This window comes from Mytilus galloprovincialis, chromosome 1 (assembly GCF_965363235.1).
Source record: "Mytilus galloprovincialis chromosome 1, xbMytGall1.hap1.1, whole genome shotgun sequence".
NCBI classification, from domain to species: Eukaryota; Metazoa; Mollusca; class Bivalvia; order Mytilida; family Mytilidae; genus Mytilus; species Mytilus galloprovincialis.
The window spans coordinates 14,458,846-14,474,669 of NC_134838.1; the positions used below are offsets into that span (position 1 = coordinate 14,458,846).

The following is a 15,824-nucleotide window of genomic DNA, read 5'->3' on the forward strand; positions in this document are numbered from 1 at the left end:
ATTCTACAAACCCACTTTCTTTGCTTCTTTTCTTCTTTTCATTATTTTGAAATTTTCATATCACACTGCCAGAGTTAAAAGAAACGTTTTGAAAGAATGATTAAATTCGAAACTTAAATTTTAGAAAATCGTAGAAAAAATAGAATGATGATTTTACCAGAAATATAAATTAGCGATCAAGTTTTAGAATAATGTTTCAGCTTCATGGTGACATCAACATTCATTTTGTTTGCCTCTCACGGTTATCGAGTGTTTCAAGTCATGAGAAAAATAAAACAAATCACTCAGTGGTTTCGCTGTACGGACTAATCAGCATGAAACGGTTTCAAAATTTTTAGGCCACACTTCTAGTTTTGCCACAAGCGTTTCGGCCATATTCGATTTAGTCATACTTTAATACTAACCATAATGTTTTTTTTGGTTTTTTTGCATCAAGTTTGCTTTGAAAGGTATTTTTTATTTAACCGTTGGAAAGTTTGAACATAAATTTAAGTGTCCATCAGTGGAACGAAAAGGTGCACGAATTTCGTATGCCAGGCACAAATCAAATCAAATGATTTTATTGGTGTAAATTCCTATACAGAAATGATACCAGCCAACATTTACAAAATACAAATACAAAAATAAACAAACAAACAAACAAACAAAAAATCAACCAAACATATTTTCTCAATGATCATAAGAGATACATATTTTATATTTACATTGCGTGGAGGTGTTATTCATACAATATTATTAATTCAAGCTATTACAATCAGCTTTAATAAGTACTATTAAAGTTCTTAACAAAATTATTTTTGCTTTAAATGAATGTTCAAATCATACATATCGCTTATTCCAGCTACACTTACAGTACTAATGTCCGTATCATTACTTTTCAAAATGAAACTTAACTTGTCTTGTTCACACATATTAACAAAAGATTGAACTATATCACTTAAATTACTAAAAAGTACATTTCTATTGAGTTCTAACGCTTTACATTGAATGAGAAAATGGAACTCATCTTCAATTCCATCCATACAAATTGGACAAATTCTCTGTTCTAAAGGTGTTCTAGTATATGATTAAGACATTAATAACGTCTCCATTTCACTTTGATTCAATTATTTATTTTTTTCAATCTAGAGAGCATTTTCGTAAAATGATTTAGTCCAAAGAGTCGCTCTCTTTAAATAAATTACTGTTTGTTTTATGATTCGTAAAGTATTTTAACAGAAATTTTTTCTGGAGGATGTGGTTTTGCAAGAATGGCGGGAAAATAAGATGTTGTCTCCCTTGAAATCAGAGCGAGACTGTTTCCGGAAATAGGAAGTTTTTGTAAGTTGACACACTTCGTCTGTAGAACAGGTATAGTTATTTTCCAATACAGGTGAAATTATACTTCCTAAAATAGGAATTACTTTTTAACTCATAAATTCAATAACATAAGATGTCATATGTATATTTTTAGAGATCGTGAAATAGCTAAATAACTCTTTATCATTGTTTTTGTTTATAGGTCGTGATTTCACTTCTGACACGGTCCATGTTACTATCAATCACCTTTTGACAGGTTTAAGACTCTCTTCAGTTACATATGTAATTACGCCTGTATCGATAACAATATGTCCATGGATATGATGACGTAACTTTATTTCTAATTATAGGTTGGAATGATCGAAACAAACCTGAAATGTACAATTTTTGAACAAGGAAGTTGAAACGTCGAAACGGACATTCCAAATTCCCATACCAAAAAAGGGAAACCAAAACTACAGAACTCCATTGCCAGGTATATACTGATTTAATATTATCTAAAATATTGAAAGTATAAAGAAGTACATGCATTTTTGATATGTTAGTTTTTGCCTGAGGGAATTAGTTAATCATGGACAATAATTTGTTATGTGTTCTGTGCATGTATGTAGTCTTAAATTACTGTATTGTTCAAGTTTTATATCATTATGATGGAATTAAAGAGCTTGCATTGTTGGCAAGTTTTCATTTTTTTATTTAAATTATGGTCACTTATATTTTTACAAAAGATAATATTTAAGTTGCTTTGCCAGAAAATAAGTGTTTATTATATGTTATGATGTACAATTCATTAAAAAACTCCTTTCTTTGATACATCAGACAAATGAACTCTTTTTCATTTATTTTAGACATAGAAATAAAGGAAAGACATTGATAAGGTATGTATGATTGTGGTTTGAGGGCAGCCAGGGGGTCAAGCAGTTTGGATATCATTTGTTTGTTAAATTAAAAGTCTAAAAGAAATGGGAACATTTTTCAGTTAAGTAAAACAAAAGTCTTTAAAAATAAATGGTAGAGTTTTCAACCTACATGTAGGTTTATCTACTCGTGATAGGGTAAATACTGTTACAGGACGGGTGGGTGTGGCATGAAAGTATAAGGTATCATATATGTTGCTCAACACTATTTATTCTCTTTAATATTGGTACCTTTTGATATCTGCCTACCCTGGTGTTGAGTTAACCATTACGTTAAAGTTGTTGCTTAGCAAGCTAAATGGTCTAAGCAATGGTAAAGAAGCAGACAAAACAACTATACAGCAATAGCATTGGTTTCAATATACATGTGGTAGCTCAGAAACTCATTTACATTGACCTACATGTGTAGTTGGTCCATGTAAAACAGATGACAAAATAAATTTAAGCTTGACAATTTACCTTATATTTCACAATCACAGAAAACCAACAAGAACACTTCACAGTTATGTTATTAAAATTCACAGAAGGATCCCTTTTATTACGTTAATCATGTCAATATCGTAGTAAGAGTAAATCATCTAGGTTAATCATAGTTTGGTTCATTGACTGGGTCTTATTTGGTTTGTTGTAGCCATTTCCTTGTGAACACGCTGGTTATGCTGGTAGTTGCTGCAGTCCTCTTGAAAACTGATCTTCAGTCAGTATAGATATTGATGCAAATAGTGGTGATTACCAAAGTTGACATTCAATTAAAAGTTCAAAAAAATGAATAAACCTTTTTACGATATTCAGAAAAAAAAACTCTTTAATTCATATAAAAAATTTAAAAAAGGGTTTTAATTATTGCGATTATAACCCTGTCACATTTTTTCGATATAATAAAACATCACAATTATTTCTGAATTTACAGTAATGGGAGCTTTAAAATTGGGGTAAACAGAAGTTGAGAAACTGTAAGTTAGTCTGGGACCCTTCTGGTAAAACAATGAAGACAAAGTCTATTCCATTGCTCTCAAAGTCAAAGACCTTACTAACAATGTTTACATCAAATAACAATAAAAATATAATTTGTTAATCAAATGACTCTTTGTATACACGTTAGCAGACTGGTTAGGCTGACAGTTAACTACGAAAGTAAAAGTAGATATGAGTGTTTACTGTCTGAGCAGCCTAAAAAGTAGTATGTACAAACCTGCAGAACACCCTGTGTACTATAACAAAAGTTACTAAACTTCTTATATTTATATACAATGATAGATGGGTACATGTGTGTATTTTGTCCATCTTCATATATTTTGATTTTAACAAAATTCTATGATCAGCACAAATGTACAAATGCATTTGTAAAAGTAACATTGATGTTTGGGAACAGCATGTACAAGGTACAAATGGTTTCAACTTTATCATACTTTTGTTCTATTTATAGATGTTGTCAAAAATGCCATTTGGAAAGAAGAAAAGTACTAGTTCAGATGACAAACCCATGAGTATATCTGGCCCCACAGAGGTCAAACATAATGTACATGTTGGTTTTGACAGACAGACAGGAGATTTTGTAGGCCTGCCACCTGCATGGAATTCACTACTTCAACATTCCAATATCTCGTAAGTTAATGTTAAACATCTGAATATTTGTGTACAAATCGAACAATGGAGTACATTTGACACACACAAAAAGACCTTTGTCATTCTACAAAATATATACATGTATGAAGACTGAAATAGTAAATATTTGGACTACGCATTTCATTTAATATTTTATCTGTAATAATTTTTCCATATTTCATTATTACCCATTTAGAACATGTAAACAAATAACTAACAATGATAAACATTTAAAATAAAAAATCAAGGTAATAGATTGAAAATAGTAAGTAATTTGATAAAAATTATATATTTCTGTAATGACAATTTTAAATTTGAAAGTGTAACAAATAATAACCAAAAGGTACATATTTAAAATCAATTATTTTTGAAGATTTTCCCTATTCTTCTCTCTTTTGCTGGTTACAAAAGGGAACCCTTAGAAGAAGATTATTTTGATATTCCTAACTAAAGCCATTGATGGAAAATTGAATGTTACAAAGTTTTATAATGACAAACATTTTGGATGAATCATTCATGGTTCCATATACCATGTATATAATAAATACATTTGGACAAAACATAACAAACTTTAGAAAATGCATTACATATGTAAGTATATATACACCCTAAAGCATGTGTTTGTTGTGTTACATGTACATTAGATATGGTACAACATATAGACTTCAAACTTGTAATATGTGTATGAATTAATGATAGACTTACAACACATTCAGAAACCTAACTTAGGCTAACTATGATAAAAATAATTGATTTGCATAATAATTGTTAATGCTCAAAAAAACACTTCTTGTTTCCTCGTCCCATTCATGTGAATTTACATTTTATAATGTATGTATACAAAATGAAAAAAATACAAGTATACTACATACATGTAGTGATCATTTAAATTCTATGCTGTTACTGAAAATATCATTTTCTTCAGGAAAGAGGAACAGAAGAAAAATCCAGAGGCTGTCATAAAATCCATTAAATTCTTGAAGAAATCATTTAAACAGAAAAGTACCCATGAACAGAAATACCTTAAAGTTGCCACTACCATTGAAGAATCTGAGGATGAACTTAGTGATGAAGACAAAAGCTCCATGCCTCCTCCCTCGCCTCACGGAAATTTAAAGGACGCCAAATCTGACGAGGTTTTTGTCAATGCAAAAACTGACCCAAACAAGGTACATTGCCTCACATTTACAATAAGTGTACTGTGTAGATTCTGGTTTAATATAGGTGTTTGTTAACATTACTTTATCACAAACAAATCATGATGTTTAGAACACTTATAATTTTTTGGCACTGAGGAAGCGTCAGCAACAAGAAGTACACTACGTGTATAAATGGTGTAGTTCTTGATGCAGATGTTTTACATTTTTATAGGTTTTTGAAAATCCTTTGATTAAAAGAATATGTATTGTAACTTAAAAAATACAAAACCCAGAATCTACATTTATACCATCTTTGTAAATATTAGGCAGTGTATTTATGCATGAAATATTGTTTCTTCTGATGTCAATTCTTATGGCAAATAGGTCTTATTTTTTACTTTATATCTCTCAAAAGAATCATACAAAGAATGAGATTTTGAAACAAAAAATTCTGTAGAAATGAAAAGATTAATACATACATGTATAACATAAATGGAGAAGAAGCTTATTGTTAAGATACATATGCTATTCTATATTTTTTTTAAATTAAGGAAAGCAATGTTGTCTTATAGTGCTGTGTGATAAAATGCGATAAAATGCATGTTCATGCCACTTTTTCTGGTTTTGCCTGAAAAATACACAGTTTTGAATTTGATAATCAATAGTTTATTTTCATATTACAGACTTTTGACTCCTGGTATTATATTTTAGATTACCTACTCTGTGGTAAGGCATCATGGTACTTGGTCAATTATAAGTAACCAAAAAAAGTAAATGAAATATATAAATGATACAAAATTCTTCTGTTTTCTGATGATTTAGTCATGTATAGAAAAGATTAAACCGTAAACTTTCCCTCAAAATGGTACCAATTAAAATCTTGAATTTACTTATTTACGTTGCTCTTTCTTGACCAAGTACCAGGACGTCCAACCACAAAGATGGTAACAAGTCGAAAAAATATAAATTCCAGAGTTAAAAGTCGGTAATATGAAAATGGTCTATAGATAGATACATATTAAATATAGTGGTATATATCTTACAATTTTTATAATTTATAGAAAAACGATAATCAGGGAGATGAGTTAGATTCCAGAACAAACAATGTTACAGATGGCATGGCCAAAGTTACTGTTGACAACCAGAAAACAAATGAAGTCGGAGAAGAGGAAGTATTACAAAGACGTCCAAAATCTCAGAAAAAAAACTTATCAGATGACGAAATTCATGCTGGATTACGTAAGTGTCTGAGAAGGCTTATTTTGTGTAATACAGTATTTACCTAAAGAAAGTTTTGAGGTATATACCATTAGGTCCTCACTAAATGAATTTGTGAATCTAAATCAGATATAAATTTATTAATACTATATTTAGATACACTGATCTGAATAAATGATTATATAAATTATCATAACATCCAAACTTAAGAATGTCAAAGTGCAGATTCTGATAAATTACTTACATTTTATTGCAATAGGTAATATAAATAATTCAATAAGTAAGTATCCTTGTTCTTTTTAAACACATCCTGGATCAACTATAACTTCAAATAAGAATGTATGGACAAATTTAGGTTAATGCACATTTTTAGAAATTCTTGATCCACCTCTGAGCTCAGTTGTTATATAATTTTGAAAATATATGATCCTGTCTATTAAACATTGATCTACTTCATAAATCGTGAAAACTTGATTTTTATCCTAAATTTGAAGATTTTTATGACCCTTTATTGAAGGATAGTCAATAAAACATAAATGTTTGAACCATTATTATGTAAATATAAATTTGAATTGGTAAAAATAAATTATTGTCGTTCATAATTTTATTTATAAATATTGGGAATAGATGCAAACGTATAACAACTGCATATTGAAACTATAAATAATTAAATCCAATCCAATGAAATAACACAAAAAAATGCCCCCTCCCCCCACCCCTTGGAGATTTTGTTGTATTTCTCAGACTTTTTTCTCTTGTTACGAAGTAACTTCCCTTAATGAAACCTGTAATGTTGTCCAGAAGAATATTCCAGGTATTTTATACCTTGTAAGAAACCTCTCCTATTACAAAGCCACATTTCCCCTGCTGAATTAGAACTACCCTATCCACATTTCAGTTCCTGTTATTGGCATGGATTTGATCATTTATTCCCAAAGTTTATGTTTCAAATGTATGCCCTGCACATTGCACTATATCCTTAACATACAAACTGAATAATACAGTACATAGTATGATACAATGTGATTCAGTGAAAATTCACTCTAATTGCTAAAGTAGATTTGTTACATTGAACGCTTATCAAGTGACTATGATTCACTCACTTTAATTTAAATGTACACTGTTTATTTATTCAAAGACATGTACATGTAAATCAGTTACCACAGAAAAATATGAGCAATCACTATAATTCAGTACAAATTTATTCAATAGCTGTAAGTTTAAAACATTCTGAATATATCTGTGTGTACTATACCCTGCACATGACTTTAGTAGCAAACTTTCTAGATGACACAGACTGATTAATGTGCTATGTGAGTGTAACAAAAAATTTAGCATTGATTTTACAGTAATAATCTCCTTGACTTAAAAACTCATCAGTGCAACATAAATGTAAAAAAACAAAAGCAACAAAATGCATATGTAATTTTATAGACTAAGAAGTTATTATTGTGAAGATAGATACAGAAATTCACAACGGGAGGATAGAAATATCTTGTTTTTCTGTGAATCATTATAACAACATGTATGACATGTATGACTTCAATAAGAATCACAAAAAATACAAAACCTAACAATAGCATTAAGTTTGATTTCCCTGGTCTAAATATAAATGTTTTATTCTGTCAAACTTTAGTAAAATTATACTTCATATGTGGGCCTTTAGTGGGAAAAATGTGGTTGATTATATAGGGAATCACTGGCCAGTTAGGTCAGTCAGCAGCACCCCCTTATAAAACTTCTGGATCCGCCACTGTTCACTTGATAGGTTCAGGTGAAAGATTTGAATTAATAAAAACATAAAAAGCTGTGGCAACAACAGGGAGATAAGTCTGTTAAATCAGCTAAACGTTTTAATCACATTGTATTGTTAAGGAAGTATTAAGCTTCTCATTGATAAAAAATATTATTTGTCAAACTGCTATGTATCCAACCAATTTTTTTCTGAGAAAGTGATTGGTTCAAGTTTTGAAATTTTCATATTTTTTTCAAAGGATCAACGTTAATATTTTGTCAAAATTTTATGAAAATTAAACCAGCCAAATTAATTTTAGTCAAAGTGATGGGTACCACCTTAAGTTCAATAAGACAACTATAAACCAGAGTCCAAATGACTGCAATGTAAGCAACTATATGTGACCTTCAACAATGATCAATTTATACAAATTTTTCTTATTAAATTGCAATTTGGTGATATTAGAATTTTTGAGTGAGCTGTGCAGGATGATAACTTGCTTTTATTATTAAAGGTTTATATTGTTGTTCTAACTACTTATATTTGTGTACAAATAGAAAATTAACATACCATATTTTGTATATTTTGCAGAACGGTTGGCTTCACCTGGAGATGCCTCCTCTAAATATCAGATTCAAAAGAAACTTGGTTCAGGGTAAGTTTGGGTAGAAGGGTTTGAAACCAAATTAATGTGACTAATTGTTTAAAAAATCAAATCAACTTGGTCAGAAATCATCAAAATATTAATACAAGTACCTTTTTATAGTTAAGTTAGAACACATTAGAATAGATATCATGGATATACATATTTTTTCTAAAATTGTCAAGGCAGTATTGTATGGTCCAGGAATAATTTAGTATAGTATATTAAGTCACCTGTGTGCCCATTTCTTCCTTTGGAAAAAAATAGATTGCTTAAATTATGCACAAGAAAATATCCAAAATCTGAAAAACTTTTAGGCAGTAGGATCAAAAGGAATATTGATGATAAACTGTAATCTTGTTTCATCTTGTGTAATATTGTTATCCTGTTTGTTTGCTTTAACTTCAGTGCCTCTGGAAATGTATGTATGGCCAAACCTGTTGATGCTGATGCAGTTGTTGCTATTAAAATGATGGACTTGAATAATCAACCGAAAAAAGAACTTTTAATTACAGAAATCGAAGTAATGAAGGATTATAAACATCCAAATATCGTTAATTTCTTAGATTGCTATTATCTATCAGAAAAACAAGAACTATGGGTAGTTATGGAATATCTGGATGGCGGGGCCTTAACTGATGTCGTAACGGAAACCATCATGAATGAGGGACAGATTGCTGCCGTGTCACGAGAATGTCTACAGGCTCTAGACTATCTACATGAGAAACATTGTATACACAGGGATATTAAGAGTGACAATGTCTTATTGGGAATGAACGGGACAGTTAAATTAACCGATTTTGGTTTTTGTGCTCAACTCAGTGGCGATAGTGCCAAGAGACAAACTATGGTTGGAACTCCATATTGGATGGCCCCAGAAGTGGTATCCAGGTAAATCATATAATTAGATAATACTAGTTACTAAATGCCAGTGACTTATATGATATTTACAAGCTCAATAGCAAAGCAAGCAAAGCTTGAGTTTCATGAGGCATTTACTGACCAATTGCATGTATATCATATTAGATCACTAGCACACTATCACAACTTTGTAATGATAATTTTTGTCGAGCCTGCAACTTTTGTTGCAGAAAGCTCGACATAGGGATAGTGATCCGGCGGCGGCTACGGCGGCAGTGTTAGCTCACTTCTTAAAAGCTTTATATTTTAGAAGGTGGAAGACCTGGATGCTTCATACTTTGTTTATAGATGCTTCATGTTACGAAGTTTCCGTCAGTCACTTGTCCAATGTCCTTGACCTCATTTTCATGGTTCAGTGACCACTTGAAAAAAAAGTTCAAAATTTTTGTAATGTTGAATTCTCTCTTATTATAAGTAATAGGATAACTATATTTGATATGTGCGTACCTTGCAAGGTCCTCGTGTCTGTCAGACAGTTTTCACTTGACCTCGACCTCATTTCATGGATCAGTGAACAAGGTTAAGTTTTGGTGGTCAAGTCCATATCTCAGATACTATAAGCAATAGGGCTAGTATATTCGGTGTATGGAAGGACTGTAAGGTGTACATGTCCAACTGGCAGGTGTCATCTGACCTTGACCTCATTTTCATGGTTCAGTGGTTATAGTTAAATTTTTGTGTTTTGGTCTGTTTTTCTCATACCATATGCAATAGGTCTACTATATTTGTTGTATGGAATGATTGTTAAGTGTACATGTCTAGCGGGCAGATGTCATGTGACCTTGACCTCATTTTCATGGTTCAGTGGTCAAAGTTAAGTTTTTGAGTTTTGGTCTTTTTATCTAATGCTATATGCCATAGGTCAACTATATTTGGTGTATGGAAATATTTTATGATCTTTATGTCAGTCGAGCAGGTTTTATTTAACCGTGACCTCATTTTCACGGTTCATTGCACAGTGTTAAGTTTTTGTGTTTTGGTCTATTTTTCTTAAACTATAAGTAATGTGTCAACTATATATGTTGTATAGAAGCATTGTTAGCTGTACCTGTCTGTCTGGCATGGTTCATCTGACCTGGACCTCTTTTTCAAGGTTCATTGGTCTTTGTTTAGTTATCTTGGTTAATGTTAAGTTTATGTGACAGTTGTAATAAAGCTTAGCTTTATACTTAGGACTATCAACATAATATCAATGATTAGTATAGAAGGCGAGACATTTCAGCGTGTGCACTCTTGTCAGGTTTTGTTAAGGCGAACAATATGAGTCATTAAAGCTATATTTCATATCTGGTGGACTATTACAGGAATCAACATGGTCAAGTCTTCAATATTAAAAATTGACATGATTCCGAACGTGACAACTATTCATTAAAGATCAATTACAGATCACAGTATGGCCTTCAACAAAAATCAAAGCTTATTCCATATAGTTTGTAGTTTGCTTTAAAAGGTCTAGGGATGACAAAAATTGAAACCAAATTCAAGAAGGGATAACTAACAATGAGAACTGTTCACGATTTATAGAGAATGCATAACTATTTACATCATACAAACGAATAAAAAAGTGAGCAACAACAATTGTCTAATAAATTTGATTGCATATATGTTTTGTTTAATCTATTGTAGAAAACACTATGGAAAGAAAGTAGATATCTGGAGTATGGGAATTATGATTATAGAAATGTTGGAAGGGGAACCACCTTATTTGAATGAAACCCCCCTGAAGGCTATTTATCGTATAGCAACTAAAGGAAAACCAGATATAAAAAATGCAGAAAAACTGTCTCCTGAACTGAAAGACTTCCTCGACCGGTGCCTGGAAGTGGAAGTAGAAAAACGTGCCGATACCCAGGAGTTACTACAACACAAATTTTTAACAAAAGCCAGACCACTGACCACCTTGCGACCTTTAATTGTGGCAGCCAAACAAGCCACAGGACATTAGTATTCATAATTTGTATTATCTAACGAAAGCTCCAGACTTAGATTTGTTTTAGGGATGTCATTATATGCTAGCTGTACACTGTATTTCATACATGCATGTATACTATCATCCTATGCATGGTCAAGTAACAGCATCTAAACAAATCACATTTGTATGTAGCATCTATACAAATCACGTTTTTATGTAGCATCTATACAAATCACGTTTTTATGTAGCATCTATACAAATCACGTTTTTATGTAACTTGATTCTTCAATACTTTCTTGAAACATGTTTAAAAAGTCAGTCATGGAACAACATCCTAGACCATGTGATTTGTTTCACATTTACATTGAAGCATTTCTTTCCCATTCGAGAAAAAGCAGATCAAAAAATACTTTTCTAAAAGTTTAGGGAAACTGGGAAAAAAATGGAGAATATATGAAAATTATTTATTTGGGATTATGTTAAGTATTGTAGTGAACTATAGTTTTATACCTGTATATGATGACACCCCTGAAATTTGCCGTTAAGCCAGTTATGTATACTAATCATACTATATTATACAGTTCTATGTCATATTTTTAATTTGCTTCATTTAACTGTAGATGGAAGTTTTATATTATGCTTTTTATGTTTTTTATGTAATTCATGTGGAGACTGAATACAATTATAAATCTTTATTGTTTATTAACTTTTAGATCATGCAGTTAACATCATTCATTTCAATCTCATACTTGAAGAAAAATGAACACTTTACACCATAGATTAAAAACATCTGGTGCACCAACGTCAGATTTTATGCTGTGTCAGTACAGTTCCTAAAGTGTATATACCAATGGTATATGATTGTTGTCAAAATAAATGGCACCATATAAAGAGATAATTATAACAAAAAAATCATGTTTGTTTTAAATATCTCTCTTGTCCATGAGTTAACAAGGAATAATCTGACTAGAAATTCAGTTATTTGAGGATTTCTGATTTACTTGTTCTCAGATAATATGAAGAGATAAAAATTAATTGTAAATTGCAAATTGTCAGCAAAATGAAATAAGAAAACAACTTTAAATAAAGTTCTGATTTTGTGGGGGGGGGGGTGGAATTTGTTGGTAAATTTTACATTTTGTACCATCAAAAATGTTGATAGTTCAGTATTCTGCATTCCTCTGTTTGTACAGAAGCCAGGAAAATTATTATCTGTCTGATTTAAATAAATTTAATGTTACACATAAACCTTAACACTTTAATCATGTTATTTGTAAGAAAATATCACTTAGCTATTTGTTGTCCAAACATCCAAAAGGTATGGCTTAAAACTATTTTACACTAACTTAAAAAAATGTTCTAAGATTTGAAAATAACAACTTGGTTGAGTATAGCTATATGTTTTTCTTTTGTCTATTTTTTTTTTTTTTTTTTTTTTTTACAACAGGTTTAAATGAAAACATTGAAAGTCAAGGTATTTACTTGATGTGTAACTTTCTGAATAAATTTTGTCATTTGAGCTGGATATGTTTATGTAGAAGTGATTTTTGCAATTTAAAGACTATGAAACCTCTCTGTAGAGCCTGACATTTGAAATAGCATTAATTATAACATAGGATATTTTCACATGGCATCATTTAACAGAATCAAGGGTTTTTGACAGGGTGTATACAGTCAAAAGCACAGATCATTGAGGGTATTAGTTACCAGTATGTTATCTGTTGTATTTTTCACAAATAAACAGAAATACATATACCATGATGTTTGAAGAAGTTGCTAAGGAGCATTCCTTCAGTCATTTTATTCAATTGAACAATTTGTAAATACTCTGTTCACAAACTACAAACTCACTCTTAGAAGTTAATTAATTGTCTGTGTAACAAATAAATAATACTGTTATATATGTGAGATCATACATGTTATTAATATAAAATATTATCATATGTTTATTCCAAATCTGGAGAAAATATTATCAAATATTTATTCCAAATCAGGGAAAATATGATCAAATGCACATTTTGTTGGGTATTCATGCTGTATTCATATGGGATTAAAATATTATTATCCTAAATAGACAAGATATTTGCTGGTCATTAATATTTTGTTAGTAAATCAAAAGTTGTGATTTTTTTAATAAAAAAAAGATACAAAATCAGGAAAAGGGATTCTTTGCAATTTAAAGTAATATAGAGTAACTGAAAAATGTTAACTATGCCTTGTTTTTGGACTGGTTAAACTCGATTCTTACACCAGCCCAAATCTAAAATATAAATGATTAACTAAAAATAGAAAGATATATTTTAACGATTTTTATGATTAAGATACAAAGTTTTAACCTTGTTTTATCTCTGATGTGATACCTACCTGGTATTTGAGTTATTATCATTTAATGGAGATCTGTGTCATTAACATTCTAATGCTAGTTTGATATCATTGTGTTTATAAATTGTACAGTCTTGCATTTATTTCATTCTGTGTCATTTATACAGGACAAAAAATCTGAATTTGGAAAATAATGTTCCCTCTATCAGAAAAATTGTTAAACAATTAGCTGAAACAGTCTTTTTTGCTAATAATAACCTTTTATCATTGTTTTTTTTTAACTTTTCATTGATGGTATAACCTTGACTTATCTTAACTTCAAAAACCAAAAAATAAGAAAAAAACATGAACATTGAGAGAAAAAGGCTTTTCCTTATTAGACCCAGTATTAAAATTATATCATTCAAAGTGAATAATTTCCAATGTTCACTAAACTATTTTTATGCCCCACCTACGATAGTAGAGGGGCATTATGTTTTCTGGTCTGTGCCTCCGTTCATCCGTCTGTTCCTTCGTCAGTTCGTTCGTTTGTTCATTTGTCCGTCTGTCCCACTTCAGGTTAAAGTTTTTGGTCAAGGTAGTTTTTGATGAAGTTGAAGTCCAATGAACTTGAAACTTAGTACACTTGTTGCTTATGATATGATCTTTCTAATTTTAAATGAAGTCAAATCAACTTGAAACTTAGTACACATGTTTCCTATAGTATAATCTTTCTAATTTTAATGCCAAATTAGATTTTTACCCAATTTCACGGTCCATGGAACATGGAAAATGATAGTGCGAGTGGGGCATCCGTATACTTTGAACACATTCTTGTTCAATTTTAAAAGGGTTCGTAGAGTTTGATTTTTGTTAAAACAAACATTCCAGTATGATGGTATACAAGTTATATTTTACCATTAAATTAACATAAAATATGCAAATTATTTTATACAAGTCTTATATGAAAATTTTATTTTAAAAATACTTTTTCAGAATTTTTATTTTTTTGCAACTGTTATACGAGTTTTGTTAAAAAATATTTAAGTGTCGGGCACACTGCCTAGTTGTTTTAGATGCACATTTTGTTAGCTGTGAGATTTGTAAATATGTATTTTAATAACAGTTTTTATGAATAAAGCAATATAATGTCATATTTGTTTTGTGTTTGATTGTAGAGTCACCATATAAGTAGACCTTTGCTAGCCTATTTCAAAACGTGTTTTTTTTTTGGCAAGTTTACCCTTTTACAGCTTGGCCAAAGTGATAAGATCCCTGTTCATGCAAACTTTTAGACAATATAATTGCAAAAATAATATTTTACATGTAAGGAGCTTGAAGGATCATCTGTTGCTTGCATTGATTGTACATTGTGCATTTTATGCCTATGTTCTATTCTAAGCCGTGTCAGCCATTTTGGTACATGGCTTATAATAGAACATAGGGTTAAAATGCAAGTTTTTTTTTATTTGAAAATTGTTATAGAGAAAATCTGACAGTGCAAAATTGTTCAGAATTGTGAGCCCCTTCCGTATTGATCATAAAAGTCAATACTATCAGATGACATCATATATGAGTTATTTCCTTTTAATGACAAATTTTACCATTTTTATACGTGCATTTCTGGGAAGTATTATTGTATACCATTGTCTGTCTGTCTGTTGTAAAACACTTTACTCAATTTGCATTACACTTTGGTGAATTGTATATATCTATTTACGTGTGCTCCCTTTCAATTTTTTAGAAATTTTGATTTTACATTTCCAAGAAATGGGGTTTTATTCATTAAAAAAAGGGGGGGTTCCAGTTTTCAGATAATTAATCAAAAATATTTTTTAAAACAATCACTCTTAGTCATTTTTGTATATTACCATCTGTTAATGTATATATACTGACATGTACTGCTAAATGCTTAAAAAACTATTTCTTTTAAGCTTAATATATTTTAGATGTTAGAAGACCTAGATGCATCAAACTTTTTATACAGATGCCTGATATTACAAAGAATCTTTCTGTCATACCTCCATTGTCCTTGAACTCATTTTGATGGTTCAATCACTGCTTGAAAAAAAAAAAATTTAACATGCGAGTTTTTCACTCATTGTGAGTAATAGGATATTTATATTTGGTATAT

The 15,824-nt window shown here is 30.4% G+C and overlaps 1 protein-coding gene across 4 annotated transcripts; it reads left to right on the top strand.

Moving 5' to 3' along the window:
* Nucleotides 1–1,273: 1,273 nt before the first annotated feature.
* On the top strand, nt 1,274–12,021 carry LOC143066360 (serine/threonine-protein kinase PAK 1-like). Of its 4 annotated transcripts, none has more exons than XM_076239316.1 (9): nt 1,274–1,350; nt 1,650–1,774; nt 2,148–2,177; nt 3,643–3,821; nt 4,747–4,990; nt 6,022–6,199; nt 8,505–8,568; nt 8,965–9,447; nt 11,104–12,021. In XM_076239316.1, exons 4-9 carry the CDS (start codon nt 3,643–3,645, stop codon nt 11,420–11,422), a joined length of 1,467 nt encoding a protein of 488 aa, XP_076095431.1. In that variant the 5' UTR covers nt 1,274–1,350; nt 1,650–1,774; nt 2,148–2,177; the 3' UTR covers nt 11,423–12,021. The 4 variants fall into 4 exon arrangements, with proteins under 4 accessions (XP_076095431.1, XP_076095439.1, XP_076095444.1 ...); XM_076239324.1 differs by having other exon boundaries at nt 4,747–4,957; XM_076239329.1 differs by having other exon boundaries at nt 1,292–1,320; nt 4,747–4,957.
* Nucleotides 12,022–15,824: the final 3,803 nt, after the last annotated feature.

Bases quoted from the DNA above. Each gene is read 5' to 3' on its own strand.
- LOC143066360 (XM_076239316.1), top strand. From the start codon at position 3,643: ATGTTGTCAAAAATGCCATTTGGAAAGAAGAAAAGTACTAGTTCAGAT. The intron at 3,822-4,746 runs GTAAGTTAATGT...CATTTTCTTCAG, and splicing joins CTTCAACATTCCAATATCTC to GAAAGAGGAACAGAAGAAAA. The intron at 4,991-6,021 runs GTACATTGCCTC...TATAATTTATAG, and splicing joins CAAAAACTGACCCAAACAAG to AAAAACGATAATCAGGGAGA.